Raw genomic sequence first — 16,853 nt, 5'->3', positions numbered from 1 at the left:
GTAAAGTTGAAAAATTAAAAATTAAAAAAAGGGAGAATCCAGTTATCAGATTAGAATATTATAAATATAGAAATATAGAAAACAATAAGAATCTATATCCCACTCTGGCAACAAATAAGCCATTGGATGGTCTCCATCCCACTCTTGGCTTCCAAGCTGTTCCACTGGTTGATTGCGCTCAACATCAAAAAGTTCCTCCTTATTTTTCAGGTTGAATCTCTCTTTGGTCAGCTTCCATCCATTATTCCTTGTCTAGAACTCTTGTGCTTTGGAAAACAGCCTGACCCTACTCATCTCTGTGGAAGCCCCTCAGATATTGGAACACTGCTATCATGTCTCCCCTGGTCCTTCTCTTTGCTAGAGAAGGACCATGGGAAACTGACCTTAACATGTAAAAAAATATTTTCTCTTCTCTACTAAACAATTTTCAAACAATCTGGAAAATTGCAATTCTGCTCCATTGTAAGGAATGAACATTAATTTCGATACTATAAAGTACTAATACTAATATTATTTTTAATTGCCAGTGTTTCTTAGATTACTTTCAATAGCATTTGCTCATATAAACAAAGTTGAACCATCAGCTAAACTCCTTATTCTCTCACCAAAAACAAAACAATTATCTCCATCAGGAATTGCCATATTATTTTGAGATAGACCAATGCATAAACGAATGAGCATAAAGATATTTAAATTCAAAAACAAGTAAGGTATTATTTGGTTTAAAGTAACACTTGGCCCCCAGGGAATTTGGCACAAACTGATAATAATGGCTCCATCAGATTCATTGCTCCAAGTTTCCTCTCTCCATTCTTCTTTTCCAGAACATCTGCTGAATCCTAGTGATCATCAGTATACACATTTGCACTCAGATGGAACTTCAAATAGAAAACGATGGGATTTCTGACTAGGTGCATTTTCAAATGCAAATCTTAGTTTCATCATTGAATGAACCACTGAAATACAAACTTCTTTATGGACAGGAGACACAATTTTTTTCACTATGACAAATGCCTGAAGATGATGTTCTTTCTGATGCTCTTCATGCAGAAAGCAATTGCCCAGAGCTGCCCTATGAGTGATGCTTTCCCTATTCCCCATGAGTGGTACCAGTCTGGTGACTTCATCCTGGGTGGGATGGTGTCTCAGATAATTGACTCCTTTTTTGATATTGAATTTAAGGAACATCCTTCTCTAAAGCCTTATGATTTACTGCTGTAAGGATTTTTTTTCATTACATTCATTCATTCATTACATTCATAGATCTCCCAAAATTGTTTCTATGACTAAAGGTCTTTGAAAAAAAATGCATTACAAAATGTATGAAACTATTCTGCGAGAAGTCTTTTGGATAACATTTAGTGAGTGTAAGATAATTTAAACTCCAGTCCATGCAGTCACTCCTCACTTAATTTACATGTGTTAAAAGAGCGATCCTTGCTGGTTGTATTCCATTTTGTGCCAAACTTATAGAAATATATGTGAGAGCTTGGGGAAAAATCAAGACTTTGTTGTATACTTATTTGTTGCAAATCAGGGAAACACTTTACATAGTTAAAAACTATACAAATTATTGAATATTTTATAAAAGCTCTCATCTTCTAATTTAAAACAGACACAGAAATTGTTGTTACTCATATATCAATGTTTGCACCATCAAAGAATCGTCAACTTATTTTGTTCAATGGGGGTGTTTAAACTATTTGCAGTATAATAACCAAATTCTACCAGCATGCCCTCGCCTTGGCCTTTGCTGTGAAGGAGATCAATGAGGACTCCCAGATCTTACCTAACATCACTCTCGGGTTCCACATCTATGACAGTTACAATAACCCAAGGATGACCTATCGCAACACTCTGGATCTGCTTTTCAAATCCCAGGAATTTGTCCCAAACTACAAATGCGATGGCCAGAAGAATCTCATAGCCGTCATTGGGGGACTAGCTCCTGATACATCATCCTTTCTGGCAGAGAGCATAAATATCTACAAAATTCCTCAGGTATTTTGGGATGGAGCAAGTGAGAAAATTATTTTGTAATTAAGAGTAGAAACTATTTGCTTGCCAGTCATTAACTCTGCTGGTCTGTTTGCAAAGACTTGTACTGTTCCCAGGTCAATTTGACCCAGATTAGAAATGGTTTAGTTTAATGTTTAGTTGTTTATTTTGCTCAGAAAAGGCCTCTCCCCCCGGCTGTGTGCAATAATGTTTGCAAGTTCCAAATTACATCCTTGTTTTTAATACAATAAATTCCTTGCATAAAATTAGTTGTCTGGGTATCATTCACTTACTTTTCTGTGTATCCAGTGGTGGGCTGCGGGTGGAATAAACAGGTACTCAGTACTGGTAGCAAAATTTTGCTACTGGGTTTGCGTACCTGTTTATTATACTTTTATTCTTTTCTTATACTGAGAACAGCTCACAAGATCAGATAGTTAGCAATATTAGAGATGAACAAACAGGAACTCTGTATTAGGAAATTGAATATGTTTGTTTAATTATATTTCAGTTGAGAAAGTATTTTATCAAGGAATTTTAGTTCATTCTTTTTTCAATAAATGTCCTAATATATATAGAGAATTGAACAACGTTCATTGTATGGAGAGCTTCATGAAGTTTCTAACAAGCAGTCTTCATATATTCCCCAAGATTTTCATGAATACTAAATTTCTCTTCTTCATTTGTTTAGTTGACATATGGTTCCTTTGCCCAAGAAGACTTTTCAATTACTAAGTTATTTTCACTTTATTGCATGGTCCCAAAAGAGGAGGATCAGTACAGTGGACTTGTGCAACTTCTTCTCCATTTTGGATGGATGTGGATTGGAGTCTTTGCTTTTGAAAATAAGGAAGAAAGTTTTTTACAGAAAGTGGAGCCATTGCTTTCACAGAATGGGGTTTGTTTAGCTTTCACACAAAACATTCCACAACATCTTCACTTGGAAAATTTGTCAGAATTGTTAGATTCAATCTCAATTATTTATAATAAAATTATGGCTAAAAAATCAAATGTTTTTCTGGTCCATGGAGAATCTATCGCAGTAGTGTGGCTCAGAACTGTCATGTTTCTACGTGATCCTGAAGATAAAGAGAGTGCGTTGTTTAGGAAGGTTTGGATCCTGATGACTCCAATTGATTTCATTCTGATGGGAATTCAAAGGAGTTGGGATCTCCAGATGTTCCATGGGGCTCTTTCCTTTACTGTACATTCAAGAGACATTCAAGGCTTCAAAGAATTTCTTCAAGTCATCAAACCTTCAACCCACAAAGATGGGTTTCTTCAAGAGGTTTGGCAACAAATGTTTGATTGTTCATTTTCAAATACAGAATTATATTTATCTACAATCACTGAAACCTGTACTGGAGAAGAGAAGTTGGAGAATCTGCCTGGTCCTCTTTTTGAATTTCATATGTCTGGCCAAAGCTACAGCATCTACAATGCTATTTATGCAGTGGCACATTCTTTGCATCAGGCAGTGAGATCAAAATCCCAACCAAGACAGATTCAAAGGGTTGAATTTCCAAATCTGCTGCCTTGGCAGGTAATCTTCCAAGGACATACCTATCTTATATTTCAATGATTATCCACAATCATCCACAATCTAATATGGCCTATTTACCCTGGTCTGTGGATACAAATCAATAGAGATGCTGAGGCAACAAAGCTATTAATTTTATAAAATAAGAGGATGAACCTAAACTAAATCTTTCCTAATTTCAATATAGTCCATGGGATTTACTGTATGCATCAATTTTCATTGTATAAATAATCTTTTTCCGTCGCGTAGAATTGGCCTATTTTCTTGAATTTATCCAAACTAGATGAAAGAAAAATTCTATTACATTGTGTCCTTTTTGTTTCGAAATGTAGGCATTTCACTTTTCTTATTAGCTTGTGAATAATGATTTTGACCAGAACCAAGGTGGCACAGTGGTTAGAAAGTAGTACTGCAGGCTATTTGTACTGGCTGCGGGTTGCCAGCAATTTGGCAGTTTAATGCCCACTGGCTCAACATTGATTCAGCCTTCTATCATTCTGAGGTTGATAAAATGAGGAGCCAGATTGTTTTGGGCAAATGCTGGCTCTATAAACCACTTAGAGAGGGTTACAAAGCACTGTGAAGTAGTGTATAAGTCTAAGTGCTATTGTTATCAAAAATTATCCTCAGCTAGTTCTCTATTCTATTTCTTCTTGGATTCTTTTATAATGATGATAATGATGATGATGATGATGACGACAACAACAACAACAACAACAACAACAACAACAATAATAATAAGTTCCAGTGTGGCACAGATCATCTACTGGAACTTTTGCCAGAAGTACCATCTACCACTGGCAAAGAATTGGTGGGATCATAAGCCCGAAAAAGTGGTTGAAAATGAGCAAGCAAAACTACTGTGGGACTTCAAACTTCAGACTGACTGAATTCTGAAGCATAACACACCAGACATCCTGATTGTGGAGAAAAAGAAAGCATGGATCATCGACATCGCAATCCTGGGAGGCAGAAGAATTGAGGAGAAGCAGCTAGAGAAATTAGTGAAATACAAAGATCTAAAAATTGAGCTGCAATGATTCTGGCATAAGCCAGTGAAAGCGGTCCCAGTGGTACTTGGCATGCTGGGCACAGTGGCAAAGGATCTCAGCGGACATTTGAAAACCATTGGAATTGACAAAATCTCGATCTGTCAATTGCAAAAGGCCGTTTTATTGGGATCGGCACACATAATTCGCCGCTACATCACGCAGACTTATGTGCTTGGGAGGTGCCCGACTCATGATGAAATCCAGCATAATGATCTTGTTTGCAGTGTTGTATTGATGATGATGATGATGATGATGATGATAATAATAATAATAATAATAATTATTATTATTATTATTATTATTATTATTATTATTATTATTATTATTATTATTATTGTATGCCGCACCTCTCCAAAGACTTAGAGTTGGGATGACACCATTCTCTCTCAATTAATGTCCAAGAAGAATGGATCAAATGTCCTTTTCAGCTATGGTCTCCACCATTGAAACAACTCTATTCGTCCCTCTCTCTCTATTTCTCTCAACAATTGAATGGCAGATGATAAAATCAGGCTAAAGAAAATTTATCAGGTCTCAGCATGTCAAATACATTAGTAATATCAAAAGAACAATGTAGATTGAGTTAAATCATAACCTGAAACTAGTTGTGTAATGTCAATACCTTGTTTTCATTTGAGTTATTAACTGCTGTTGTTTCATTTTCCACTCTAAGTAACATAAAATTAATATTAGAACAGACCTGTGTTTTCCTCTGACATATAGGTTATCCATATTCTAAGTGTACTTATTTGATATTTTTTGACCAATGAAGAAAATGACTAAGAGAAAGTTAAATATACTAGTCACTTCTTTAGTATTATTCTTACAACTCTCTTTTATTCACTTTCAAGCTCCATCCATTTCTTCAAGGAATTTCTTTTAACAATTCAGCTGGGGAGAGAGTGTTCCTGAATGAGAAAGGGGAAGCAACAGGTGGATTCGACATCACCAACTGGATCATTTTTCCAAATAAATCCTTTCAGAGAGTTATAGTTGGACAAATGGATCTTCATATTCCCAACATGAAGGAATTAATCATTGATGAGGAGGTGATTGTCTGGCACCCAGCTTTTAACCAAGTATGGACTCATTTAGTCAATTATTTAATATTATTTAATTAATTAATTGGACTTGTATGCTGCCCCTCTATGTGGACTCGGTGCAGCTCAGAACATATGTGTGGGTGTGGGTGTGCATAAATAGGTTTTCAGATTCTTGTGGAAGGTGAAGAGGTTGGGGGCAGAACAAAGCATTGGGGGGAGCTGATTGCATCAGGCTGGGCCCCCCACATAGAAGGTTCTTCCCCTAGGCCCTGCCAAGTGACATTGTCTAATTGATGGGACCTGGTGAAGGCTGACTCTGTGGGACCTAACTGGATACTGGGATTCATGCAGCAAAAGGCAGTCCCATTGGTCCAATGCCATGTAGGGCTTTATAGGTCATAACCAACACTTTGAAATGTTTCCAGAAACCAATTGGCAGCCAATCCAGTCCATGGAGTGCTGAAGAAACATGGACATAACTTTGGAGGCCCATGACTGCTTACATGGGTGCATACTGCCCACTTTGTAGCTTCTGAACGTTCTTCAGAAGTAGCCCCATGTAGAGAGCATTGCAGTAGTCAAACCTCGAGGTGATAAAGTCATGAGTGACTGTGAGTAGAAACTGCCTGTCCAAATAGGGCCTCAACTGGCGCACCAGGTACACTGGACATACGCCCCCCCATGGCACAGCCGAAAGATGATGGTCCAATGTCAGCTGTGGACAGAGGAGGACACCCAAGTTGCGGACCCTCTCTGAGGCAGTCAAAAGTCTCCCCCTCCCTGATGGAGGTGCCCTTGGGAGACAGAACCCAGAGCCACTCTGGTGATTTTGACCCTTTTAGCACCCATCCAGATCTTAACAGCCCCCTGACACCGGCACATCACTTCCACTATTTCAGCTAGTGGACACAGGGTGGAGACGTATAGCTGAATATCATCATGACAACTCACCCCATGCTCTCAAATTATCTCACCCAGCAGTTTAATGTAGATATTAAACAGCAGGTGGGAGAGGATTGACACCTGAGGAATTCCACAAGGGAGGGACCTAGGAGTCAATCTCTGACCCCCTTAACACAGACTGTGATTGACCGAAGAGGTAGGAGGAGAACCACCATAAGATGATGCCTCCCACTTCCAACCCCTCCAGTCGGTGCAGAAAGATACCATGGTTGATGGTATTGAAAGCCACTGGGAGGTTAAGGAGTACCAGGATAGTGGATAAACCCCTATCCAAGCCTGCCAAAGATCATCCATCAGCATGACAAAAGCAGTTTTCTTGCCTTAGTCAGGCCTGAATCTTGAGTGCTGAGGACTCAGATAATCAGCTTCATCCAAAGAGGTTGGATGTATTATGCAATATTCCTTGATGCATTGTGATCCAATATTGAACATAGTCTTTTTAGAAATCTAATTTGTGATTTTGGAAATGGCATATTCTGTACACATATTGTCAATGATCAAGCTTTCATCAAATTGATAAAATGACATTACAATTTAAGAGATAGGTATTCACATTTGAGTTGCATTTCCATTTGAAATCATAAGATAATGTGCCCATAATATTGTAGTCACCTATATTTCTTTATTCACCCTGCCATTCTCAACAAAAAGCCTTTGCACATCCTTATAATATCTATATTTTAATAAATAGTATAAATATGTGATTGCTCAGTAGTTAAAAACACTGAGTTTGTCAGTTGAAAAGCTGACAGTCCTGGTTTGAAACCTGTGCACCACACAGTGGACTGAGCTCCCATTCCTACCTCAGCTTCTCCCCCCTAGGAATTCAAAAGCATGCAAATATATACCACTTTGGTGGGAAGGTAACAGTATTCCTTGTCCTTTGGTGAATAGCCATGCTGGCCATGTGACCATGGACAATTTCTCTGGAAAACGCTGGCTCAGGCAAGAAATAGAGTTGAGCACTATGCCCTACATTCAGTAGGGACTGTGAAAAAGATCTCAGAATCTTGGTGGATAACCAACTAAAGGAGGGCATTGTAAACTGCTGAAAAATTCCCCTTTTTCATTTTTTAACATGTTTATCACCAGGTTGTTCCATTTTCTCGGTGCAATGAACATTGCTACCCTGGATCCTGGAAGAAAAGTTTGGAAGGGAAACAATTCTGTTGCTACGGTTGTGTTCCTTGCCCAGAAGGGAAGATTTCAAATGAAAAAGGTAGGTTAGACATTCCAGAAAGTTTTCATTAGATAGATGTCAGCAAACTGAAATATACTACTTTATTGTCATTCCACAAGCAATTCCATTAACAGGCACATTGACCTACAACTAGGCTGTGAATCTTTCAGAATCCAAATCAGGCACAAAACTGATTTGACAGATTTAGCCAGAAACAGCACCCACCTTCAACTGACTCTTGCAGTTGCCCCCAAACTCTCACACAGCAGCAGTTCACTTCCAAACAACCGTGATCTGAGATAATCTCCCTATCATAAGACCCATCACAACACTCACAGATAACTCATCACAAGACTTGGTACAAGAGCCTCACTTGATACACCCATACCCAAGGCCTTATAATCAGAACACTGACATTCTCTAAAAACTGCTGAAGATGTTACATAGCCTGATAATGAAAGGTTTGGAAACCAACTCACAAGCCTGGAGAATGAACCTCTGCTAAACAACTTTAGAAGTACAGTATAAGAAATGATAATTAATTTTTTTTTAGAATGTGCCGAAATGGATATGTTAACTAAAAGATTAGAGGGGAAAGAAGAAACAGAATATTATAGAGTTTGGGATAAATTTTATAACTGGTTCAAACAAAGAAACAAATAAGTAAAATATAATGCAAAGTTTAAAGGATGAATAATTAATATTTTCTTCTCTCTTTTTTAAAAATAGGAAAGTAGATTTTATTGATTTCTCTTTTTTACTTTTTTGAAGTTCTGTCTTTTACCTTCTTTCAAATATTCCTTTACTAAAACTTTTTTCCCTTTTTATTCTATAAAATGTACCCTATTGACAGCGAGTATAGACTAAAATGTTCTAATTTTGATGTAAAAAATTATATAACTCCGTAAGTGCTTCTGAAAGAAATTGGGATATATGTATTTTTTTCTTTATGTTTGGGAGTTTTTGTGTGTCAAAATGGTATAAATGTTAATAAATCTAAAACTTTATTAGGATTACATTTCATAGAATAATTGCCCTTCTTTTGTGGTGGTGCTAGCTGATACAATGGTAGAGAAACTGCATTTCCATAAAAAATTATCCAAATGGTAGGGGAAAATATTAAGAGGCATAATGGTTGACACCCATAAAGAATATTATTTTAAAAAATATGAATGCAAAGAAACATGCCTTGATATTTATTTCAGATATGGATGACTGTTTTCAATGTTCAGAAGATCATTATCCAAATAAAGGAAAGAAAGGATGCATCTTGAAACTACGTGTCTTTCTAAGTTTTGAAGAAACCTTAGGAATTGGGTTAACCTCAGCAGCTCTTGGTTTCTTCTTCTTGACATCTTGGGTACTCGGAACTTTTATTAAGTACAGAGATACTCCCATTGTCAAAGCCAACAATCGGTCACTCACCTACACCCTGCTTGTCTCTCTTTTGTTCTGTTTTCTCTCCTCTTTGTTCTTCCTCTGCCAACCTGACAAGGTGACCTGCCTTCTCCGACAACCAACTTTTGGCATCACCTTCTCAGTGGCCATTTCTAGTGTACTGGCCAAAACAATCACTGTGGTTTTGGCTTTCATGGCCACTAAACCAGGATCACAGATGAGGAAATGGGTGGGTAAAAGATTGGCCTTTTCTGCTGTTCTTTCTTGTTCTCTTGTCCAAATATGTATTTGTATTCTTTGGTTATCAATATCTCCTCCATTCCCTGAGTTAGACATGCACTCAGTGCATCAAGAAATAATTCTGCAGTGCAATGAGGGGTCAGCCACCTTCTTTTATTTTTTCTTGGGATACATGGGTATCTTGGCCATTGCCAGCTTTATTGTAGCTTTCCTTGCCCGGAAATTACCTGGTAGCTTTAACGAAGCCAAGTTCATCACCTTCAGCATGTTAGCTTTCTGCATTGTATGGATCTCCTTCTTTCCAGCCTATCTGAGCACAAAAGGCAAAGCCATGGTAGCTGTGGAGGTCTTCTCCATCTTGGCCTCCAGTGCTGCATTATTGGGATGCATATTCTTACCAAAGTGCTATATCATTGTTTTGCGGCCTGATCTCAACCACAGGGAGCAACTTATAAAGAGGAATTAGCACATCATGTAATATTTCTGGCTTTGAGAAATTGCTGAGAAAAAAATAAAGAGAGAGAGAGAAATATTGTTTGTTATCCATAGACGACACATAGAAGTAATTAATTCTGACAACATAGGACTGGTGGAGAATTATTCTGATCACTAAGGTTAATGTTACACCATTGTTTTGTGACCTGAGCTAAACCACAAAGAGAAAGTTATAAAGAGGATATACATAATGTTATATTTCTTGTATGAGAAACTGCAGAGAGACAAATGTTGAAAAACAGGCAAAATATTTTTATTTCAGTCAAATATTATGTGGAGAATTATTATGATTATTAAGATTTGACCAGCTCAGAGGCCTAGAGGTGGAGTTCTCACCTAATAATCAGGAGTCTGTGGATTCAATTCTAGGTAGTGGTAGGTATTCCTCTCTCTGGGCATAATGAGTAATTGTCTGCAGTGAATTTCATGTAGGCTTCAGTGAAAAATCTGGTTAGTAAACATTCAACTCCATTCAGTTGCCCCAACTCCACCCTAGTTCAAAAGTTTACAGAATCATTAAAATTTGGAAAAAAAAGACTATTAAGGTTTATTAACCCATTCCAACAGAAGTAGTCATGGTCATTTTGAACAATTTTTCATTTTTTTTTACCTGACCCTTTCTTTCTTTCAACATTCCAATGGAAACAAGACTATAAGATTTCAGCTTCCTTGGTGAATCTTAAAATACTAGAGACATCATCCCAAACAATGTCCACATTTTGAAGCTGCTTCTTGTATGGTTTTTATACTTTCAATTCTTAAACCACTTGATAAATGTAATAAAAAACTATATTTGATCAGCATGTATTTAATGTGGTCTTACATGGTATTAGTTTTGGATAGATTGGGGAATTTATATAGTTTATAGAAAATTATAGAGCTTCTAAAATTTAATTTAAATATATATATATTTTGCCAGCTATATATATATAGCTGGCAAAGGCTATTCACATTCTATCCATCTTTGTTTTCCACTGTAACCTTTTATCAGATTTTAATAATATGAAAAAATAGTGAATGTATTGTTGTATTGTTCTTTCTGCCACATGCATGCTTTATTAAATGTACTGTACCCAATTGCCCTAATAAAGAGGGATTTGATTTACTGCTGTTTTAGTTCAACTTTTATAGTTTTTAATTCTTTAAAATCATTATTATACAATGCATTCAATTCATCTTCATGATCTTTACTTACTGTTCTTCTGGATTTTTGCATGATAACCAAGTAATTTTCTCTGAGATGAACAGCACTATAAAATTGATAGCTTGTCTTATACAGGGAGGGGCCACAAAGATGAAAATATATGTAAAAATGTTGTGAAGGGGCATTGGTACATTACTTGTCATAGGGTGGAACTATCAGCCAGGATGGGTTGACCTCATCCACTCAGATAAAGACTGAGTCTGTTTATTTAAATACTGGGTGCACCTATTGACTATCTGTACTTCAGCAAAGCCTTTGATACTGTTCCAAATAAAGAGCTGATAGATAAGTTAGTGAAGATTGGACTTAATCCCTGGATAGTTCAATTTTTTTGCGGCTGGTTGAAGCATAGATATCAGAGGGTTGTTAATGGTGGGTATTCTGAGTAGTGACTGGATATAAGCGATGTGCCACAAGAGTCTGTTCTGGGTCCTATTCTTTTTAATATGTTTGTGAGTGACATAGGGAAAGGTTTGGTAGGGAAGTTTTGCTTATTTGCTGATGACTCTAAAGTGTGCAATACCTGTATTATCATCTTGATTACTTTGTGATACTGCTTCTAATCTTTTAATTCTGCCTCTAATTGTTGAAGCTGTTTATTTTTATTTTTATTCTTTTTTGCTGTATGCAAAATTGTCAGGCCATGTATATACGCCTTCATTGTGTCCCACAAATTTTGTAGTGTAGCATCTGTATTTTTTTTTATATTAAAGAAAAATTTTAATTATTTTTCTATCCATTCTGTATATTGGGGATCTCGTAAAATATTTCTATTCATTCGCCAATTACTCAGTTTTTTATTTCCTTTCCATAAAATTACTAATGGATTATGGTCTGTCCAGTTATTTGTTTCTATTTCAATATTCGAGATATGTTCAGAAATGTGGGTAGATGCCCATGCAATATCTTTTCTGGTCCAAATTTTATGAGGATTTGAATAGAAAGTATATTGTTTATTTGATAGATGGCGTTCAGGCCAAATATCTTGCAATGATAATTCTGAACTCATTTTCCAAAATGTTGTTGGTAAAATTGTTTTCTTTTTCTTATCTTTCTTTTTATCTTTTGACTATTAGATATAGCATTAAAATCTCCAACTATTATCATATTTTCAATAGATAACTCAATTATTTTATCATGTAATTTCTTGTAAAATTGTTTTTGGTTTTCATTTGCGCATAGATCAATATAATAATGAGAGGTCCTGTTAGATCAATATAATAATGATCAATATAATAATGAGAGGTCCTGTGAGTAAAGGTAATAACATTGATGTGGTGGTGCATCTTGGCACAAATGATTTGTCCCAGAGAAATGTCAGTGTAGTAAAAAGAGATTTTCAATGTCTAAGTGTGGAGCTGGGTAAAATAGCAGATTCAGTGACTTTCTCAGAGGTGTTACCGGTTTGTGGCCAAGAGGATAAAACAACGTGTATCATAGAGTTTAATGTGTGGTTAAAGCAGTGGTGTAAAGCTGAAGGTTTTGGCTATGTAAGTCATGATGTCAGTAGGTGGTCTAATAGGGAGTTGTTTAAGAGGGATGGTTTGCATCCATCATACAGAGGTACCCAGGTACTCGGTGAGGAATTCAGAACTTTTTTGGACAGGCATTTAAACTAGGTAAAGGGGATGTAACTGATGTAACTAGGTAAAGAGATGTAACTGATGTGGGTGATTTCTGTCCCCGACCAATGAGGATAAAGCAGTTTTTGGAAGCTTATGAAAAGGGAGCTGCAAATAAAATAGATGTAGTTGTTGATGATAAGGGGCAAACTAATAATGAAAATAATGTTCTTCGTGTAATGTGCACGAATGCTCGAAGCTTGAGCAACAAGCTCTGTGAATTAATGGCCATAATATCTAGAGATAATTTGGACCTGGTTGCCATAACTGAGACATGGTTTAAGGATTCTAATGAATGGGAAATATCCATACCAGGATATACACTGTATAGGAAGGATAGAATAGAGAGAAGGGGAGGTGGAGTAGCCATTTATGTTAAAGAAACTCTAAAAACAACACTAATTCAAAATACATGTCAAGATCTAGAGACCCTCTGGATTTGCATGCAAAATAAAGACGGTTCTGTCATTAGAATTGGGGTGATCTATAGGCCTCCAGGGCAATCTGAGGAATATGACAACAAGATGGTGGATGAAATTACCCAAATGGCAGTAAAGGGAGATGTTGTGGTTATGGGGGATTTCAACATGCCTGATGTTGACTGGAATATCCCCAGTGCCCTTACATGCAAAAGTAAGAATATAGTAGAGGCCTTTACAGGAGCAGCTCTGGCACAGCTGGTTAAGACACCAACTAGAGGGGAGAATATTCTAGATTTAGTTTTTACGAATGGGAATTGGGTTTCAGATGTCAAGGTGGGAGAAAATTTAGGTTGCAGTGACCATCTATGTTTGTGGTTTGATATAAAAACTCATTGTGAGCAATCCTATAATGCAACCAAAGTATTGGATTTCAGAAAAACAAATTTTAATGCAATGGGGGAATATTTAGATAATGAATTAAAGGGGAGGGATAAAATGGCAGGAGCGAGCACCCAGTGGACTGTATTTAAAAAGGCCATCTTAAAAACCACTGGACTGTATGTAAGACAAATAACTAAAGGTAAAAGGAAGAAGAAACCGCTATGGTTTAGCAATGATGTAAGGACTATAGTCAATGAAAAAAAGGCTGCCTATAGGAGGTATAAAGAGTCTGGAAGTATCGCTGATAGGGAGGTGTATAAAATGAGACAGAAGGAGGCAAAACAGATAATATATGCTGCTAAAGCCTCAAAAGAGGAAGAAATTGCCAAATCTCTAAAGAAGGGGGATAAAACCTTCTTCAGATATATTAGTGATAAGAAGAAGAAAAACTGCGGCATCACGAAGCTTAGTACCGGGAAAAATACATGCATTAATGGGAATAAGGAGATCGCTGACCATTTCAATAGCTACTTCTGTTCAGTTTTCTCAAAAGACACCTTACAAAATAATACTATAGAGGGATATAGCATTGCCTCCAACTGTACGGATTCAGCTCCAGTGATCTTAGAAGCCGATGTCTTAGAAGAACTTGAACGATTAAAGATAAATAAGGCAATGGGTCCAGATGGCATCCACCCCAGAGTTCTTAAAGAACTCAGATCTGTCATTGCTACCCCCCTGACTGATTTGTTTAACCAATCCTTGTTAACAGGAGATGTTCCTGAGGATTGGAGAATGGCAAGTGTTGTGCCTATCCACAAGAAGGGCAGTAGAGAAGAAGCTGGTAACTACAGGCCAGTTAGCTTGACATCAGTTGTCATTAAAATGATGGAGACTCTACTGAAAAAGAGGATAAATCAGCACCTAAAAAACAATAAATTATTGGACCCAAATCAGCATGGCTTTACTGAAGGCAAATCATGTCAGACTAATCTCATTGATTTCTTTGACTATGTCACAAAGGTGTTGGATGAAGGTGGTGCCGTGGATATTGCCTACCTGGACTTCAGCAAAGCCTTTGATACGGTTCCACATAAAGAGCTGATAGATAAATTAGTGAAGATTAGACTTAATCCCTGGATAGTTCAATGGATTTGCAGCTGGCTGAAGCGTAGACACCAGAGGGTTGTTGTGAATGGCGAGTATTCTGAGCAGAGTCAGGTTACAAGCGGTGTGCCACAAGGGTCTGTTCTGGGTCCTATTCTTTTTAATATGTTTGTGAGTGACATAGGGGAAGGTCTGGTAGGGAAGGTTTGCCTATTTGCCGATGACTCTAAAGTGTGCAATAGGGTTGATATTCCTGGAGGCGTCGGCAATATGGTAAATGATTTAGCTTTACTAGATAAATGGTCAAAGCAATGGAAACTGCAGTTTAATGTTTCCAAATGTAAAATAATGCACTTGGGGAAAAGGAATCCTCAATCTGACTATTGTATTGGCAGTTCTGTGTTAGCAAATACTTCAAAAGAAAAGGATTTAGGCGTAGTGATTTCTGACAGTCTCAAAATGGGTGAACAGTGCAGTCAGGCAGTAGGGAAAGCAAGTAGGATGCTTGGCTGCATAGCTAGAGGTATAACAAGCAGGAAGAGGGAGATTATGATCCCGCTATATAGAATGCTGGTGAGACCACATTTGGAATACTGTGTTCAGTTCTGGAGACCTCACCTACAAAAAGATATTGACAAAATTGAACGGGTCCAAAGACGGGCTACAAGAATGGTGGAAGGTCTTAAGTATAAAACGTATCAGGAAAGACTTAATGAACTCAATCTGTATAGTCTGGAGGACAGAAGGAAAAGGGGGGACATGATCGAAACATTTAAATATATTAAAGGGTTAAATAAGGTCCAGGAGGGAAGTGTTTTTAATAGGAAAGTGAACACAAGAACAAGGGGACACAATCTGAGGTTAGTTGGGGGAAAGATCAAAAGCAACATGAGAAAATATTATTTTACTGAAAGAGTAGTAGATCCTTGGAACAAACTTCCAGCAGACATGGTAGATAAATCCACAGTAACTGAATTTAAACATGCCTGGGATAAACATATATCCATCCTAAGATAAAATACAGAAAATAGTATAAGGGCAGAATAGATGGACCATGGGGTCTTTTTCTGCCGTCAGACTTCTATGTTTCTATGTTTCTATGTTTCTAATTTTACTTGTAACATTAAGATTCTACCCTCTTGATCGCTATATAATTGTTTGGTCTCAATCATTTCATCAATGTAAACTGCAATGCCTCTTTTTTTTTGGTCAGCTAAACTGGTAAAAATATGACCTAGTTTTGGGTTGCATAGTAGTTTTCTGTTTAATGTTTTGATATGGACTTCTTGTAAAATTGTAATTTGAGCTCTTTGTTTTTTAAGTTTGGAAAATATTTGATTTCTTTTTCTTGGATTATTTAATCCATTTACATTAACAGAGAAATTTTTTATGTCAGACTACATGTCTAATTATAATATTTCTTGGTTTCTTTGGGTTCTCGAAGTCTGCTACTTAACACCAATTCATGTTGTATTTGTGGTTGTTTTCTCTTAGCACCTTGGGCCTCGTCCCTCTCCTTGCTGGTAGCCCCTCGGTCCTTTTCTCTTTCTTTGATTTCTTTATAAGGTTGTTCTGACCTATTCAGGCCAGTTTCTTCATAAAAGGCTCTAGCTTCATCCACGCGCTCCAATTTTATTCTAGATCCTTGCCAATATAGAGAAATACCTTCTGGGATAAGCCACAACTGGTGCACCAGATGAAACTGGGCAAATGCCCTCCTCGCCACAGCTGAAAGATGGTGCTGTAATGTTAGCTGTGGATTGAGGAGAACACCCAAGTTGTGGACCCTCTCTGAGGGGGTGAATGACTCCCCCCAGGGTAATGGACAGACAGATGGAATTGTCCTTGGGAGGCAGAACCCACAGCCACTCCGTGTTGTCAGGGTTGAGTTTGAGTCTATTGACACCCATCCAGACCCCAACAGCCTCCAGCCACCGGCACAACACTTCCACTGCTTCACTGGACATGGGGTGGAGATGTACAGCTGGGTATCATCAGCATATTGATGATACCTCACCCCATGCCCTTGGATGATCTCCCCCAGCAGATTCGTGTAGATATTCAATAGCAAGGGGGGTGAGAACTGACCCCTGAGGCACCCCACAAGGGAGAGACCTAGAGCTCGACCTCTGACACCCCCCCACCAACACCGACTGCGACCGACCAGAGAGGTAGGAGGAGAACCAGTGGAGAACAGTGCCTCCCACT

General features: G+C 37.6%; 2 protein-coding genes across 2 annotated transcripts in view; one reads left to right on the top strand and one right to left on the bottom strand.

Moving 5' to 3' along the window:
* LOC139154299 (uncharacterized) overlaps nt 1-16,853 on the bottom strand; it is a 1,065,525-nt gene that overhangs the window by 699,270 nt on the left and 349,402 nt on the right. The gene's annotated exons all lie outside the window — the stretch shown is intronic.
* Nucleotides 1,177-9,880, top strand: LOC139153342 (vomeronasal type-2 receptor 26-like). Its single transcript, XM_070727117.1, has 6 exons — nt 1,177-1,217; nt 1,710-2,001; nt 2,690-3,541; nt 5,442-5,669; nt 7,689-7,815; nt 8,982-9,880. Exons 2-6 carry the CDS (start codon nt 1,840-1,842, stop codon nt 9,878-9,880), a joined length of 2,268 nt encoding a protein of 755 aa, XP_070583218.1. The 5' UTR covers nt 1,177-1,217; nt 1,710-1,839.

This window comes from Erythrolamprus reginae, chromosome Z (assembly GCF_031021105.1).
Source record: "Erythrolamprus reginae isolate rEryReg1 chromosome Z, rEryReg1.hap1, whole genome shotgun sequence".
NCBI classification, from domain to species: Eukaryota; Metazoa; Chordata; class Lepidosauria; order Squamata; family Dipsadidae; genus Erythrolamprus; species Erythrolamprus reginae.
The sequence above is the reverse complement of the archived record's forward strand: the minus strand, read 5'-3'. Positions and strand labels throughout refer to the sequence as shown.